General features: G+C 36.4%; 4 protein-coding genes and 1 non-coding gene across 7 annotated transcripts; 2 read left to right on the top strand and 3 right to left on the bottom strand.

Moving 5' to 3' along the window:
- Window positions 1–404: 404 nt before the first annotated feature.
- LOC111796044 (Preprotein translocase Sec, Sec61-beta subunit protein) lies at window positions 405–1,060 on the top strand. Its single transcript, XM_023678737.2, has one exon. It carries the CDS (start codon window positions 525–527, stop codon window positions 846–848), a length of 324 nt encoding a protein of 107 aa, XP_023534505.1. The 5' UTR covers window positions 405–524; the 3' UTR covers window positions 849–1,060.
- A 2,504-nt stretch (window positions 1,061–3,564) lies between these two features.
- On the top strand, window positions 3,565–6,686 carry LOC111796023 (syntaxin-71). 2 transcript variants are annotated; one of them, XM_023678707.2, is made up of 9 exons: window positions 3,568–3,909; window positions 3,998–4,123; window positions 4,213–4,372; window positions 4,454–4,539; window positions 4,780–4,848; window positions 4,939–4,983; window positions 5,071–5,133; window positions 5,209–5,285; window positions 5,377–6,686. In XM_023678707.2, exons 1-9 carry the CDS (start codon window positions 3,754–3,756, stop codon window positions 5,396–5,398), a joined length of 804 nt encoding a protein of 267 aa, XP_023534475.1. In that variant the 5' UTR covers window positions 3,568–3,753; the 3' UTR covers window positions 5,399–6,686. The 2 variants fall into 2 exon arrangements, with proteins under 2 accessions (XP_086980229.1, XP_023534475.1); XM_087124103.1 differs by lacking the exon at window positions 5,377–6,686 and having other exon boundaries at window positions 3,565–3,909; window positions 5,209–5,289.
- Window positions 6,477–8,742, bottom strand: LOC111796031 (uncharacterized). The gene is made up of 4 exons (XM_023678722.2): window positions 8,192–8,742; window positions 7,961–8,045; window positions 6,769–6,810; window positions 6,477–6,683 (listed from the first exon to the last, which is right to left on the bottom strand). Exons 1-4 carry the CDS (start codon window positions 8,663–8,665, stop codon window positions 6,601–6,603), a joined length of 684 nt encoding a protein of 227 aa, XP_023534490.2. The 5' UTR covers window positions 8,666–8,742; the 3' UTR covers window positions 6,477–6,600.
- A 331-nt stretch (window positions 8,743–9,073) lies between these two features.
- LOC111796024 (putative pyridoxal 5'-phosphate synthase subunit PDX2) lies at window positions 9,074–12,046 on the bottom strand. 2 transcript variants are annotated; one of them, XM_023678708.2, is made up of 7 exons: window positions 11,792–12,046; window positions 11,571–11,698; window positions 11,166–11,253; window positions 11,007–11,080; window positions 10,067–10,258; window positions 9,550–9,644; window positions 9,074–9,372 (listed from the first exon to the last, which is right to left on the bottom strand). In XM_023678708.2, exons 1-7 carry the CDS (start codon window positions 11,895–11,897, stop codon window positions 9,252–9,254), a joined length of 804 nt encoding a protein of 267 aa, XP_023534476.2. In that variant the 5' UTR covers window positions 11,898–12,046; the 3' UTR covers window positions 9,074–9,251. The 2 variants fall into 2 exon arrangements, with proteins under 2 accessions (XP_023534476.2, XP_023534477.1); XM_023678709.2 differs by having other exon boundaries at window positions 11,843–12,043.
- A 425-nt stretch (window positions 12,047–12,471) lies between these two features.
- On the bottom strand, window positions 12,472–12,775 carry LOC147792648 (signal recognition particle RNA). The gene has a single exon (XR_015421275.1).
- Window positions 12,776–13,456: the final 681 nt, after the last annotated feature.

Genomic DNA, 13,456 nt, shown 5'->3' with positions numbered 1-13,456 from the left:
CTCAGTGATAACTAAATTTGTTAAACAAATTATACTTTTTCTATCTTTATAAATGTATCTACTAGTTTCGGTGAATAAATTTTGAAGATAAAAAGATATTGTTTTTTATATGAAAAAAAAATTAAAACATGGGGAGAAGTTTTCAGAAAAAATAAAGATATTGGGAGTCAAATAATAATATAATGTATAATTTGCAGGGTATAATGATATGTTTCTATATTTCTTTAATTATAAATAAATGTTGTTTTTCTTTGACAAATTCGAAATCTCGAAGAGATTTTAAATTTATTTTTTAAAAATCAAAATGAAAATTTCAATTTTATTAAGATGGGGAATTAGGATTAATTATTATAAAGTTACCTTCAATTTTAGTAATGTTAAGCCATGGATTTACCGTTTCATTTTCACTATTAATCGGGAGTCTTTGAAGCTTCTGGGTTCCCTTTTGTCTCTCTCATTTTCCACCGTTCTGATCTCTCTCCCAAATTCGGCGGATTCCGATCTTCTTCTCCGATTTTCAATCTATGGCTAGAGGCACGTCTCAATCCCAATCCGCATCATCCTCCACCTCCAGGCCTGGCGTTGTGGCTCCTCGCGGCTCCGCGGCGGCGACGGCTGGTCTTCGCCGTCGCCGTCTCGGCTCCACTTCTGGTGCCGGCACCACTGGACTTGTTTCTGGCGGATCAAGTGGCGGCGGCAACATGCTGAGGTTCTACACTGACGATGCTCCTGGTTTGAAGATTTCTCCGACCGTCGTCCTCGTCGTGAGCCTCTGCTTCATCGGCTTCGTCACTGGCCTCCACGTCTTCGGTAAGCTCTATCGCGCGCGATCCGCCGCGGGAGTTTAATCCTATATGTTTTGTGTATCGCGTGTTTTCTTTCTGGATCTTTTCATTCCTTAGATGAAATGTTCCGGTTTCGCTCTTGAACTAATGAATGAACGATTTGCTTTCGGCTTTCGGCTTTTTCTCTGTAAAATCAACAATCGTTGTAGTGCCTTGAGGCTTCAATTTAATCAGTTGTGGACGAATTGAAAGGAACGAGATAGTCCTTTTGCTGATATTTTGTCTTAGGTCAATCTACTTCGTGTGAGTGATGCGGATTGCAGGGAGGTTCTTTTTCACGTCTGTATATACTGTTTGTTTCCACTGGAAATTGTGCTTTCGTATGCTATGAATATTAGGTTTTCTTATAGATTTTATTTTGGATGAGTGGAGGTTCTATACTTGGGGCTATATTCTTTATTAACAATTGCGGATCAATTATGGATCATGTCCGCTTTCTGCTTGATATTCACAGATTAGATTTTCGTTTGATAAAGCTGATGTTTAGTTGTGCTTGGGAAGTGTCATTGACAAATCTTTTCTACTCACTATTAAAGTTGAGAAGATGGAATCACACTCCATTACACAAAGCTTGTTTCGATTTGTGGTTTTTGCCTCTTTTATCATTGCCTTTTTACAAGTGGGTAAAGTGGAAAGTGCACATGAAGGTATCTTTGTTCACACTGTAGAGTATTTAGAGGATGGATGATAAAATATGCTCCACATCGCACAACATGCAAGATTTTGAGTGAAGATTTAAGTATTCTATGTGGAGTACATTTTGGATGGACGAAGGAAACATTATATTATCTATTGAATAAGACTTCAATCAATCGTCATTGAGCTGCTAAGCATCCGATTTCCTCGTTGGAGGGCTCCATTTACAGGAAGTCTTGGCTGTAAACTTTTGGAAACTTGAAAGTTTTGATCTCTTTTTCATTTTTTGGCTGAAGTTATTACTTGGAAGACAAAAACAATGCCCTTGATACAATATTTTCTTCCTTATGTGGTTATTTTCTTCTTGTTCTTCCTTTTTTTTTTTTTTTTTTTTTTTTTTTTTTTTTTTTTTTTTCTTTTTGTGAGGGCTGGGTGGAGCTCTGAGATGTTAGACAGATTGAGCCAGAGGTTGCCTAATGAAAGTTTGTTGCAGTAAGTGGTGGCAATTTGAAGAGATCTGTTATCTGAAAATTTCATATTCTGGAAACTGAAGTCTTATTCATTTGTCTTTCTGTGAAGGAAACGAACGAAATTTCATAATCCAATTTAGATTATTGAGAATAGTTGTTAGGAAGTTGAAAAGTGGAGAAAAAAAATATGGTTTTGATTTTGGAATTTAGTTTCCATTTAGTCTATAGATTTTTAAGTGTTACATCTTACACTTCCTCTTGACAATCAAATTGGTGTGTAAAATAGAAATTGCTAAGGTGTTTGAAGTTGTGACTTAGCAACTCTCGCTACCTCAATTCTACTCAATCGTTCTATCATATTCTTAAGAACTTGAAATGTGTTCATGGTTCAAACTCTTTATTTGAAATCAACATCTCTGGTATATTAATGCTGGAAAACCTCACATTCAAACTCTTTTTTTTTTTCTAGTTCTAAATTTTTAGTCTGGATTATTCGATCTCGAGGTTAATTTTTATTTATTAGGATTTTTCACTTTTATCCTTGAGTTTTCACCATTAATGCTTGCTTTTGGTCCTTGTGTTCGGTTAATTAGCTTAAATATTATGAGGTAGAATTGGTTTAATTAATTCTAATAGTGATAGTGAATTAATTTAAAGGAATTAAATTAATTAATAAAAGATCCATAACTGAACAAAAGCAAGTATTACTAAAAATTAAGCTAGTTTAAATCTTATTTTACTTCCAATTTACTTCCAATTGGAAGAAAGTATCTAGAGTCTTGATCCTTGTTATCAAATTTTTCAATAATTCTAAAATCGACAGTAAGTTGACTAAGTTGATATTCGAGACCAAATCTAAACCTTGAGGGATCAAATTGATGAATATGTCATTCAAATATTTGTATAATGTCAAGTATGATGTACAAATATTAAATAACATAATAGTCATGAAAAGTGAGTTTTTAATTTTTTTTTTTTTCCAAGTTTCCAAGTTAATGAAATAAATTAAGTGTGTTTGGATTATATGATTTTTCAACAAAATTAATTAAACTTATCGAGTGCTTTTACGTGAACAATAAGTTTTTTTTCAAAATAATAATAAGAAGAAGAGATGAAAAGGTGCTTGAAAAACATGAATTAATTAAAAAAAAAATTGAATGAACACTTATAGAGAATTATCTAAAAATGAATTAAAAATATTCCAAATATATAATAAAAAAAATTAAGAAGAATAGAATTGTTTTTAATGTAGCATAATCATACAAATTTATAATTTAAAATACATGAAAAATATAAGAAATTATAAGAAATTATTTTCCGAAGTACTAATGGTGAAAGGTATTTGAAAAAAAAAAAAAAAGAATTAATTTTAGAATGTTTTTTAAATAAACAATTGAATTATCTTAAAATAACTAGAAAATCTTCAAAATAAATAATAAGAATACAAACAAATTTATAATGAGTAAGAAATTATAAACATTTTTTTATTGAAAATAATTTCTGAAAAAGTGTTTAAATTATTTTTAAATTATTTTATGAATTAATTTATTTATAGAATATTATTATTTATTGATTAAAGAGAGTTAGTTAGGGGGGAATGGGCGTTCCATCTGTTTCTCCTGCATCTTCGAAACCGCTTTGTACGGTGGACGTCTCAGAGTGCGAGAAGAGAAGGGGTTTGATGGATATGTCCCAAATGAAGAACAAACCATCTTCCGACCATTTCTATCTCCAAATCTCTGCCTTCTTCTTCTTCTTCCTCCAGCCCTTCTTCTTCTTCTGCATCTGCTCGCGACGCCAAAATGACCGTAATCGACGTCATCTTCCGAGTCGATTCCATTTGCAAGAAATACGAGAAGTATGATGTCGAGAAACAGCGCGAGCTCAATGCTTATGGTGATGATGTTTTTGCTCGCCTCTACGCCGCCGTCGAACTCGAAATCGAAGCCGCTCTCCAGGTTTAAGTCCTTTTATTCTCCCCGTTGTCTAGTTTTCTTCTTTGATAACCTATCCTATTGTTTTGATTCAAGATTGATTTGGTTTTAGAAATATGAGAGTGCCTGTACGGAGAAGAATAGGGCTGCTGCAGTTGCGATGAACGCTGAGGTTCGGCGGAAGAAGGCCCGATTGATGGATGAAGTTCCCAAGCTTCATAAATTGGCTCGCAAGAAGGTGAAAATCTTCCCCCTCTTTGTTTTATTAGATACTAGGGATTTCTCTCCTTCTCGTTTCGTTTTTTGATCGCCATGGATGTGGTTCAGATTAAAGGGGTTCCGAAAGAAGAGCTTGAGGTCAGAGGTGATCTTGTTCTTGCGCTTGAAGAGAGGATTAAAGCGATTCCAGATGGGAGTACGACAGGCAAACCATCTGGAGGATGGGCCTCCACCTCATCTAACAATATTAAGTTTGATTCAACAACAGGTTTGACTCCATTTCAATGAAGCTTGAGATATGTTTGTTCATTTTTGTTGTTTGGCTTTGATTGTTTACGACCCACTTTAGATGGACACTTCGAGAGCGAGTATTTCCAACAAAGCGAAGAATCGAGTCAATTTCGACAGGAGTATGATATGCGGAAGATGAAACAGGCATGTGAGTTTCTTTACTACTTTTCTGCATTGGAAATTAGTTCTAAGACAGAACGCATAGATTATTAAAGATAAATGGATAAATGCTTTGGGGAGGATTGTTGGGTTGGAGTTCACATGGGCTAATGGGCTAATTTAGAGGATGATCATGAGTTAATGTAATTTCAATGGCTTATCAGTTTTGCTATGACAATGTGGCTGTGCTTAGTTTTATCATCTGTGTTTGCTTCATCTTTGTAGGACGAAGGTCTGGATGTCATATCTGAAGGGTTGGATATGCTGAAAAATCTAGCCCATGATATGAATGAGGTCAGTAGGGAAAAACAACGAACACACATAAATTGGTGGTTAATAGCTCTGTTTAGGGCCATCTAATTAGGGTTTTATCCTTGTTTTTAGGAATTGGATAGGCAAGTTCCATTAATTGACGAGATTGACTCAAAGGTATAACTTAGAATTTTGTTTGGTTTGAGATTATTATGCATATGATAAGTGTATCTTAGGTAGCTCTGTTTTTTGACGTTGTTATAGGTAGACAAGGTGACTAATGAGATGAAAAACACCAATGTTAGGCTCAAGCAAACACTGAATGAGGTAATTAATGTTACAGAAAGCAAGCATTGTGTTAATAAACAGACCCTTATACTGTGGTTTTGTAATTGAATGAAGGTGAGATCCAGCCAAAACTTCTGCATCGATATCATTCTTCTCTGTATAATTCTTGGAATCGCTTCTTACTTGTACAAGTGAGTTCTCTGATTCTGCGAAATTCTCATTAATGGCTATCAAATTCAAGAGATAGCAAATCTGGGTAACGCTTGGCATGTTTTTGTGCAGTATATTGAGCGGAAATGGTTGAATTATGGGCTGACCATGAGTTACGAGGTGACATGGAGGCATTATTCATTCATCAACTTCAATACTACATGTCGAGACCTGCAGCCGTGTACAATTTCTTTATTTCAGTGGCTGGATAATTTGTAAAACATCTCCCATTTTCACTATGGCTATATCAAGGAAGAAGTTAAATTTTTTTGTTGCCTTTAGTTTCTGCTTCTCTGCAGTTGGATTTGTCTTTGTTTGAGGGACGAGAGCACGAAATATATGATTTTTTTTTTTTTTTTTTTTTTTTTTTTTTTTTTGAGTTGTTGAAATTGGAGTTGGAATATATTTGAGCAACAAAATAGTTTCCTTCTATCTCATTTCAATCCCGGGAAAGAAAACGAAAACAAATTTTGTAGTTTCGAAAACAAATTTTGTAGTTTTCTGGTTATTAAGAACATACATAGAAACATAAAACGATTACATAATAAGATAAATGGAATGATACTAAAAATGTAAGAGTCCCAGCTTGGTTGAGGAGAAGAACGAAATACCAGGAGTGTAGAAACCTTCTTCCCCTATCAAACACGTTTTAAAGCCTTGAGGGAAAACTAAGCCCAAAAAGGACAATATCTGCTAGCGGTGGGTGGGTTTGAGCCGTTACAAATACTACAGAGCCGAACACCGAACGATGTGCCAGCGAAGAGGTTGTTTCCCGAAGGGGATAGACACAAGGTGATGTGCCCGTAAAAACACTGGGCTCCAAAAGGGGTGGATTTGGTGGTGGTCCCACATCGGTTAGAAACACCGAGCTCCAAAGGAGTGGATTTGGTGGTGGTCCCATATCGATTGGATAAAGGAACAAATGCAGCGAGAATGTTGGGCCCCGAAGGGGTGGAATGTGAGAGTCACACATTGGTTGGGGAAGAGAACAAAACACCCTTAAAGGGTGTGGAACCTTCCCCTAGCAAATGCATTTTAAAGCCCTAAGGGGAAGCCCAGAAGGAAAACCCAAAGAAGACAATATCTGCTGACAGTAGGCTTAGACCGTTACAAAAAAAAAAAATAATAATTAGGGTCCTAAAGTTTTCTTTCCCCTTAGAAAACAAAAGAAATAGAAAATAAAAACTTTGCTAATAACTTTGGTAAGAATTCCTGTTATTAAGGTACAAACTAGGAAAATAAAGATGACTAAATATAACACATACAAAGAAGAAGATGAAGTATGGAGTTGAAATATCAAGACGCCTCGCCTTTCCCCGACTCTGCCATGCCTATCTCCTTTACTGCATCTTCAAATTTTAATTTTTCAGGGACAAAATCTGGAGAGGAAAAAAATAGTGACGTTTCATGAGGAGTCTCTATAATAGTAGTTGAGAATATGAAGATGGGATGTATAAATAGTACCTGAAAGAAAGTCATATCGTTTCCTTTTGCTAACTACTGATGCTGCAACGACAGAGGATAATCTTATTACTGCCATTCTAGAAATTGTCTCTTCAAAAGCATAAAGTAATGCACTGATAATACAAATCAGTGATTCTCCACAGAATACCATGATAGATAGAGGCTGATAATTCAAGTCCCTTAACCAAGTAATTGGAGTAACCTAAATCTAAGGTCGTAATCCATGTTTGCCTATGACCATGATCGTGGATATTACTCGTCAATAAATGACCATCATGCTGCTATTCACTTTTGCAGCATGAATACAGAAAGAAAGAAGCACGATTGAAAATATAACGGCCCAAGTCCACCGCTAGCAGATATTGTCCTCTTTGGGCCTTCCCTTTTGGCCTTCCCCTCAAGGTAATTAAAATGTGTCAACTAGCGAGAAGTTTTCACACCCTTATAAAGAATGTTTAGTTCCCCCTCTCTAACCAATGTGGGATCTCACAATATCAGAGCCAGACACCAAAGGGCGGTGAACACCGAGTGGTGTGTTAGCCAAGTGGTGTGTTTGCGAAGACGCTAAGTCCCGAAGGGGGTGGATTGTGAGATCCCACATTAAGCCCTGTAGGAGGGTGGACATCGGGCAGTGTGCCAACGAAGACATTGAGCCCCAAACGGGAGTGGATTGTGAGATCCCACATCGATTGGAGAGGGGAACGAGTGCCAGCGAGGACGCCGTCCCCCGTAGGGGGTGAATTGTGAGATCCCATATTGGTTGGAGAGGGGAACTAAGCATTCCTTACAAAGGAGTGAAAACCTCTCCCTAACATACGAGGGAAAGCCCAAAGAGTACAATATCGACTAGCGGTACACGAACAGAAAACATTGCAGCTCACAAAAAAGTTAAAAGCTCTGTCATGATGGGAATACGCTAGTGGAGTTGTAATCCCCTCTACTATTTCAGGTCCAAGCTTTCCCTTTTCTAATACACAATTGGTATGAAATATACTATGATATAATTCACAGGTCTATCCTTCTTTTTAGATCAAAACCAGACAACAAATGTAAAGGTAAAACAGTGAGAATCCAAGCAAGAGATGCAAATAAGCATTGAGCATAATGGATGGCACAAAGTTATTGCATTTTACGCACTATAACAACGAATAAAGATAGACTTCAGCATTAGAATAGAGAGTAGAAACATTACATAGATGCTTGTAAGCAAGAGACTTCTTGCGATCCCGAGCACAGCAAGCATACGCATCTTTGCAAAATTGTAAAAGAAACATCTCCTGCACCAGTGAAGAAGTTTGCAGACATAAGCAGATCAAATTTTAGAAACAATTCCACCAACGAGAAAATACCTAATTCTTCAAATAGAGCTAAAATCATACAATTTAGGGTGCTTGCGCGTGTGGGGGAAGTGGTGAGGGCTTACCGTAGCTTTGTTGACGAGAAATAGAGCTTCCTGATTTATACGAAAGTCAGAATTTTCATCCCTCGTGATTTTCTTGATCCGCTGCATAGGGAATGTATAAATCTTCTCCTGGACCTCTTCCTCTTCCTCTTCCTCTTCTTGTTCTGCATATCCATTCTCTTCTTTCTTCACATGGTTCCACTTTCCTACCTTCGATTTCGAGGTCTTGGCTTTTTTACTTGTGGTTTCGGCTCTTTCCTCGCCGGCATCCTCCTCTTCCGACGCGGAACCTGGAGCAGAAATAAATACGGCGTCGTCCTCCTTCACAGAGTCATTATTCGAATGCTTATTGCTGTAAATCTTCTTCTTCTTCTTCTTCGAATCGTTCTTATCTGATTTTCTGGCGTTGAGGGTTTTGGTGGTTTTGGTAGCTGGCTTCGACGTTCCCGCTTCTTTGCTCTTGATTTCGGTACTTGATTTTTTGGTCGAAGCCATTGTTAAAGTTCGGTGTTTGGGTTCTTTGTCACGACGGATTTAACCATGATTTTGTGTTTTTGGGCCCTCCGTTGGGCCGATTTGGGCGGCCCGTACAATCGGCCCAAAAAAATGATAATAAGAATGTATTAATTATTAATACAACTTTTCTTTTTTTTTTTTTTAATTTGGGTTAGAATCTCAATTTAAATTTAGAATACATTATTTCAATGTGGATTCTACATTTTTTTTTTTTAATTATTTTAAATTTTAAAAAAAATTAAAACAACCAGGCATTTAAAAATAAAAAATACAATTTTTAATTAAATAAAACATCCTCTATTTTTTACATACTGAACTCTGAGTGATATACAGTATTTTTATTTTTATTTTTAAATTAAGACTATAATTTCCAAAAAAATAATATAATTAATTAAAATATTGTTCTTTAAAATAATGCGTCGTGAAAGTGAGTACTTTGGTGAAGCATCTCCTATAAGGAGGATAAAGCATGGTGCAAATTACAGAATAGATAAAAGATTGAACCTGCAATGAAACTTGAAAAATGTAAAACTGAGTTGAGAAGGAGGGGTTCATTTGGTTTAAGCTAAAGAAAAATCGGAAGGTCGATGTTCGATCGTTCGAATCTCGAATTGTCAACTCCTATGCTTGCTATGCTACTTGAAGATCCTTCAACATCACCAGCCATCTTCAAAAAGTAACTGTGCCTGCATAATTCATCGTTATTAACTCAATTGAGATGCATAATTCATCGTTATTAAGTCAATTGAGATGCATAATTCATCGTTATTAACTCAATTGAGATGCATAATTCATCGTTATTAACTCATGAGATGATCATCATAATATTAAGTGATGTATTTCAAGGTAAAACTACACTATACCATCTATTATCTGATGTTAGTTCGGGATGGAAGGCAGTTGCGAGCAAGTTCCCTTGCCTGACTGCTACAATCACTTTGTCTTCTGCACCTTTTTCCTGAGATATTCAAACCGCAGTGTCAAGGGATAGGAGGAAAACGATCGCAAAAGCAAACTCCAGTGGAGACATGTAACAGCCCAAGCCCTAATCCATAGGTCCTAGGATCGAAACTTGGCTCTAATACCATTTGTCACAGCCAAATCCCACCGCTACCAGATATTGTACTATTTGGGCTTTCCCTTTCGGACTCCCCTCAAGGTTTTCAAAACACGTCTGCTAGTGGGAGGTTTCGACACCTTTATAAAGAATGATTCGTTCTCCTCCCCAATTGGTGAGATCTCGCAAGACAAATGAGCTTATAGTCTGAAACTTTTGCCTCATGTATACAGATAACAATCATTTAGACGTACAAATTAGTGGCAATAGCAGTGTATAGATCATACGAGATCAAGGAATGATGAAAGAAAACAACAACAAACCTCTTTGCCTTCACCAGAGGAATTTGAATGCAAGGCAGAGTTTGAAGAGACAGGGCAGTGAGCCAGCACTTGTACTTCTGGCCCCACATCAAGAATTGCAGGAGCTCGGATGAAAACTCCACGGAATGTTTCTGGACCGCCTTCCGTGGACACGAGCTCTGGAATTGATAGCTCCGTTTCGAAGCTTTGAAGCTAGATAATCATGATCTTCTTAAATTAGGAAAATCTGAACTCAAGAAATTGACAGTGAAAATAAAGCGAACTTCAACATCAAGTTAAAAGGGGCTTGCTATACTTTTTAGTAATACTGGTATTCAGGAAAAGAAAGTGAACATTCGGAAACAAAATCTAAGCAGAAGTTCATTGGATAACGGTGTTTGGATCAGCTTATGTACAACAGAAACCACGAGGATTAATTCCACACTTCAACTAAAACTTTATACTTTATAACCCCACTGCTAGGAGATATTGTTCTCTTTGGACTTTTTCTTTAGACTTTTTCTTTCAGCTTTTCCTTCAAGGTTTTTAAAACGAGCTACTAGAGAGAGGTTTTCACACCATTCTAAAGAATGATTCGTTCCCCTCTCCAACCGATATGGGATCTCACAATCCACCCCCTTTCAAGGCCCATCATTTTTATTGGCACTCGTTCTCACAAACTTCATTTTACCAGTTCTCATGATGCTTATCATACGGAGGATTTAGACCAAGTACGTGCGTTTTTTATGGGACAAAGTCATTATTTGAGTTGATACAAAGTCATTTTTTGATGGGACAAATCCATGTCTGCAACAAAACAACACAGGCAGAGGCCGCCTTCATGCAAATTTGATTCCTAATATCCTATGCATGTTCTGTACTAATTCCCAAGGTTCTTTTGTTTACCAGATATTGCTCATCCATTTTGATAGCACAACCCAACATGAGAAACCAGAGTTACCTGACTACCAAAGAAGTTTCTGTGAACGGTACAATCCAGCCCTCCAACAAGCTCCTGTCCACCGGTTTTCTGTCCTGAAAATACATGTATATACTGTATCCAATCAAGTTTGAAACACATTTCAAGCATTTTATTGAGGGAAAATGGAAGGAAGTCTACCAGTAGCTTTGTTTGCCAAAAAGATAAGCCCAGCACAGGTGCCCCAGACAGGCTTCCCCATTCTGACGAACTCTCGAAGAGAGGGAAACTGCAATACACAAAAATACCACAATATAAATACTATACTCGATTTTAGTTCTATCTATTATCAGAAATTAACCAATCCAGAGTTACACAGACGATCGTTTCATACATTTGGGATGTTGGTATGTCTAACCCGATAAAATAGCGTTCAACAAATTTTAAATTAAAGATTACATTTCTGTTTGGTTCACGATTGAATGCAAGATCTTACAACTTTTCCCCTTACTCACGTGTTCGCTCTTAATGTATTTCGGCCAAACTAAAGAAAATCTTTAAAGACGAATACAGATGTAGCAACGTCTAAAGAAAAGAGGAACAAACCAAATTATGGAGCTCCGCCAGTTTGGCCATGGTGGTGCTTTCCCCTCCAGGAATAATCAGAGAAGCTACATCAAGAAGCTGCTCGGGCTTCTTTATCTCTACGCTCTTCACTCCGAGCCTTCTCAAAGCTGCGCGCCACAATCAATTAAGGCCGAAAACTCGTAATAAGAAAAAGATAACGAAATGAAAGGAAATGAAATATCCGTAGAAACGCCTATTACAGATGGAGCTAGCGATAGAGAAGAAGGAGGAGGAGGAGGAGGAGAAAATGCCTGCGATGTGCTCGTTATAAGATCCCTGCAATGCTAGGACGCCGACGGTCGCCATGTTAGGGAATTGGAGCGTTCAGTGGCCCTAGAAGCCGCCGAGCTCCGGCTCCGGCGACGAAAAATCAGGCAGAGAGAGGGAGTGAAAGAGAGATTCAGAAACGTGTATTAATTGAACACTTCGAACCTTCAACTTAACCCTTCTAACTCTTAACCGCGGTTTAATAATTTATTCAAGGAATTTAAAAATATTTGTATTCTTCTAAATAATTCTCAATTAAAAAACGTGCTCAATGAGTAACTCAGTTCAAAATAAATTGTTTAAAACATGTTTTTATAATGGACAAAATTTTAAATATATATGTTAAATTAATAAAAATTATTTTCGACTTTGTCTTATAATAATATTCTTAAATATATATAAGTTAAATTAATAAAATGTCTTATAATAATATTCTTAAATATATATAAGTTTAATTAATAAAATTATTCAGATTTGCGCAGGTTTTCAAAGTTCATGGGAAATAAAATGAAATAAAAAAAAAGTGTAAAATAATTTTTTAAATTTTATATTAATCAGATTTGCGCAGGTTTTCAAAGTTCATGGGAAATAAAAAAAAAGGTGTAGAAAGAGAAAAAGTGGTTGTCAGGCTGAGGACTACCCACCAAGCATTATTGGGCCCATGGAGAACCGGCCCGCTATCCTTCCACCGACAGGAGAGGGAGGTTACGCTGCTCTGTGAAGCCAGCCTCACGCGGTTTCCTCTATCTCTCAAGGACGCTGCCCTCGGGCCTTCGCCCAAGCACAACGGCCCAACTCCATACTTGGAACGGACAGGCCAGATATTCACTCCATGCGCTCTACCCATTGGGCTGGGCCAACCTCCAACCACTTTAATGCCCCCATTTGAGTTACAAGCTCGCATTACCAAGCTCGGCGATTGCATGTGACGCAATGCCAACTTATAAAGACTACCTTTAATGTCAAATCTAGCAATGTGGGATACCTTTAAAATTTAAATTGGTGGAAAACTATTTTTTCTTCTTTTTTCTTTTTCTTTTTCTTTTTCCAACCCAAAAAGATAATGCAATTCCTCTGGTGCCCCACCCATTATAAAAAAAAGACAATGAAATTAATAAAATTGAATAATCTTTCTTTTAGATAAAAATTTTGACTAAAAATCAGATAATGAAATATAATAATTTATGGTACATGTTTTTACCTTCCTAGTTTTAAACCACTTTCACTAAAAAAAAATTAAATAATAGTGTTTTTTTTTTTTTTTAATGGAGGGTTATTTTCCTGTCCAACAACAGTAAAACCAAAAACCAGACAAATATTTTATTGGTTTAGTATAAGTGAAGAGAGGACATGAATTTCAAATTCAACAAAAATAAAGTCAATTATAAACTATTAAAATTGAGTTTCATGCTTCTCATTAATATTTTTTGTTTGATATCCTATACGTGTTTAATATTTTAAAATATGAACAAATAAATTATACAAAATTTAAAATATTTAAACCACCTATTATAACTATATATATATTTTGTTATTAAACTTGAAATGTTTATACGAAACGACCTACCATAATCATTTTCAATACGAACTAAAATTCA

Source organism: Cucurbita pepo, chromosome 5 (genome assembly GCF_057944985.1).
Source record: "Cucurbita pepo subsp. pepo isolate OVF chromosome 5, ASM5794498v1, whole genome shotgun sequence".
Classification (NCBI taxonomy): Eukaryota; Viridiplantae; Streptophyta; class Magnoliopsida; order Cucurbitales; family Cucurbitaceae; genus Cucurbita; species Cucurbita pepo.
The sequence above is the reverse complement of the archived record's forward strand: the minus strand, read 5'-3'. Positions and strand labels throughout refer to the sequence as shown.

Bases quoted from the DNA above. Each gene is read 5' to 3' on its own strand.
- LOC111796044 (XM_023678737.2), top strand. From the start codon at position 525: ATGGCTAGAGGCACGTCTCAATCCCAATCCGCATCATCCTCCACCTCC.
- LOC111796023 (XM_023678707.2), top strand. From the start codon at position 3,754: ATGACCGTAATCGACGTCATCTTCCGAGTCGATTCCATTTGCAAGAAA. The intron at 4,849-4,938 runs GTCAGTAGGGAA...CCTTGTTTTTAG, and splicing joins TAGCCCATGATATGAATGAG to GAATTGGATAGGCAAGTTCC. The intron at 4,984-5,070 runs GTATAACTTAGA...ACGTTGTTATAG, and splicing joins TTGACGAGATTGACTCAAAG to GTAGACAAGGTGACTAATGA.
- LOC111796031 (XM_023678722.2), bottom strand. From the start codon at position 8,665: ATGGCTTCGACCAAAAAATCAAGTACCGAAATCAAGAGCAAAGAAGCG. The intron at 8,046-8,191 runs GTAAGCCCTCAC...TCACTGGTGCAG, and splicing joins TTCTCGTCAACAAAGCTACG to GAGATGTTTCTTTTACAATT. The intron at 6,811-7,960 runs GTAATGTTTCTA...CTGTCGTTGCAG, and splicing joins TCTTGCTTACAAGCATCTAT to CATCAGTAGTTAGCAAAAGG.
- LOC111796024 (XM_023678708.2), bottom strand. From the start codon at position 11,897: ATGGCGACCGTCGGCGTCCTAGCATTGCAGGGATCTTATAACGAGCAC. The intron at 11,254-11,570 runs GTTTGTTCCTCT...TGTGTATTGCAG, and splicing joins TGGCGGAGCTCCATAATTTG to TTTCCCTCTCTTCGAGAGTT. The intron at 9,645-10,066 runs GTTTGTTGTTGT...TGAATATCTCAG, and splicing joins CCTCTGGTGAAGGCAAAGAG to GAAAAAGGTGCAGAAGACAA.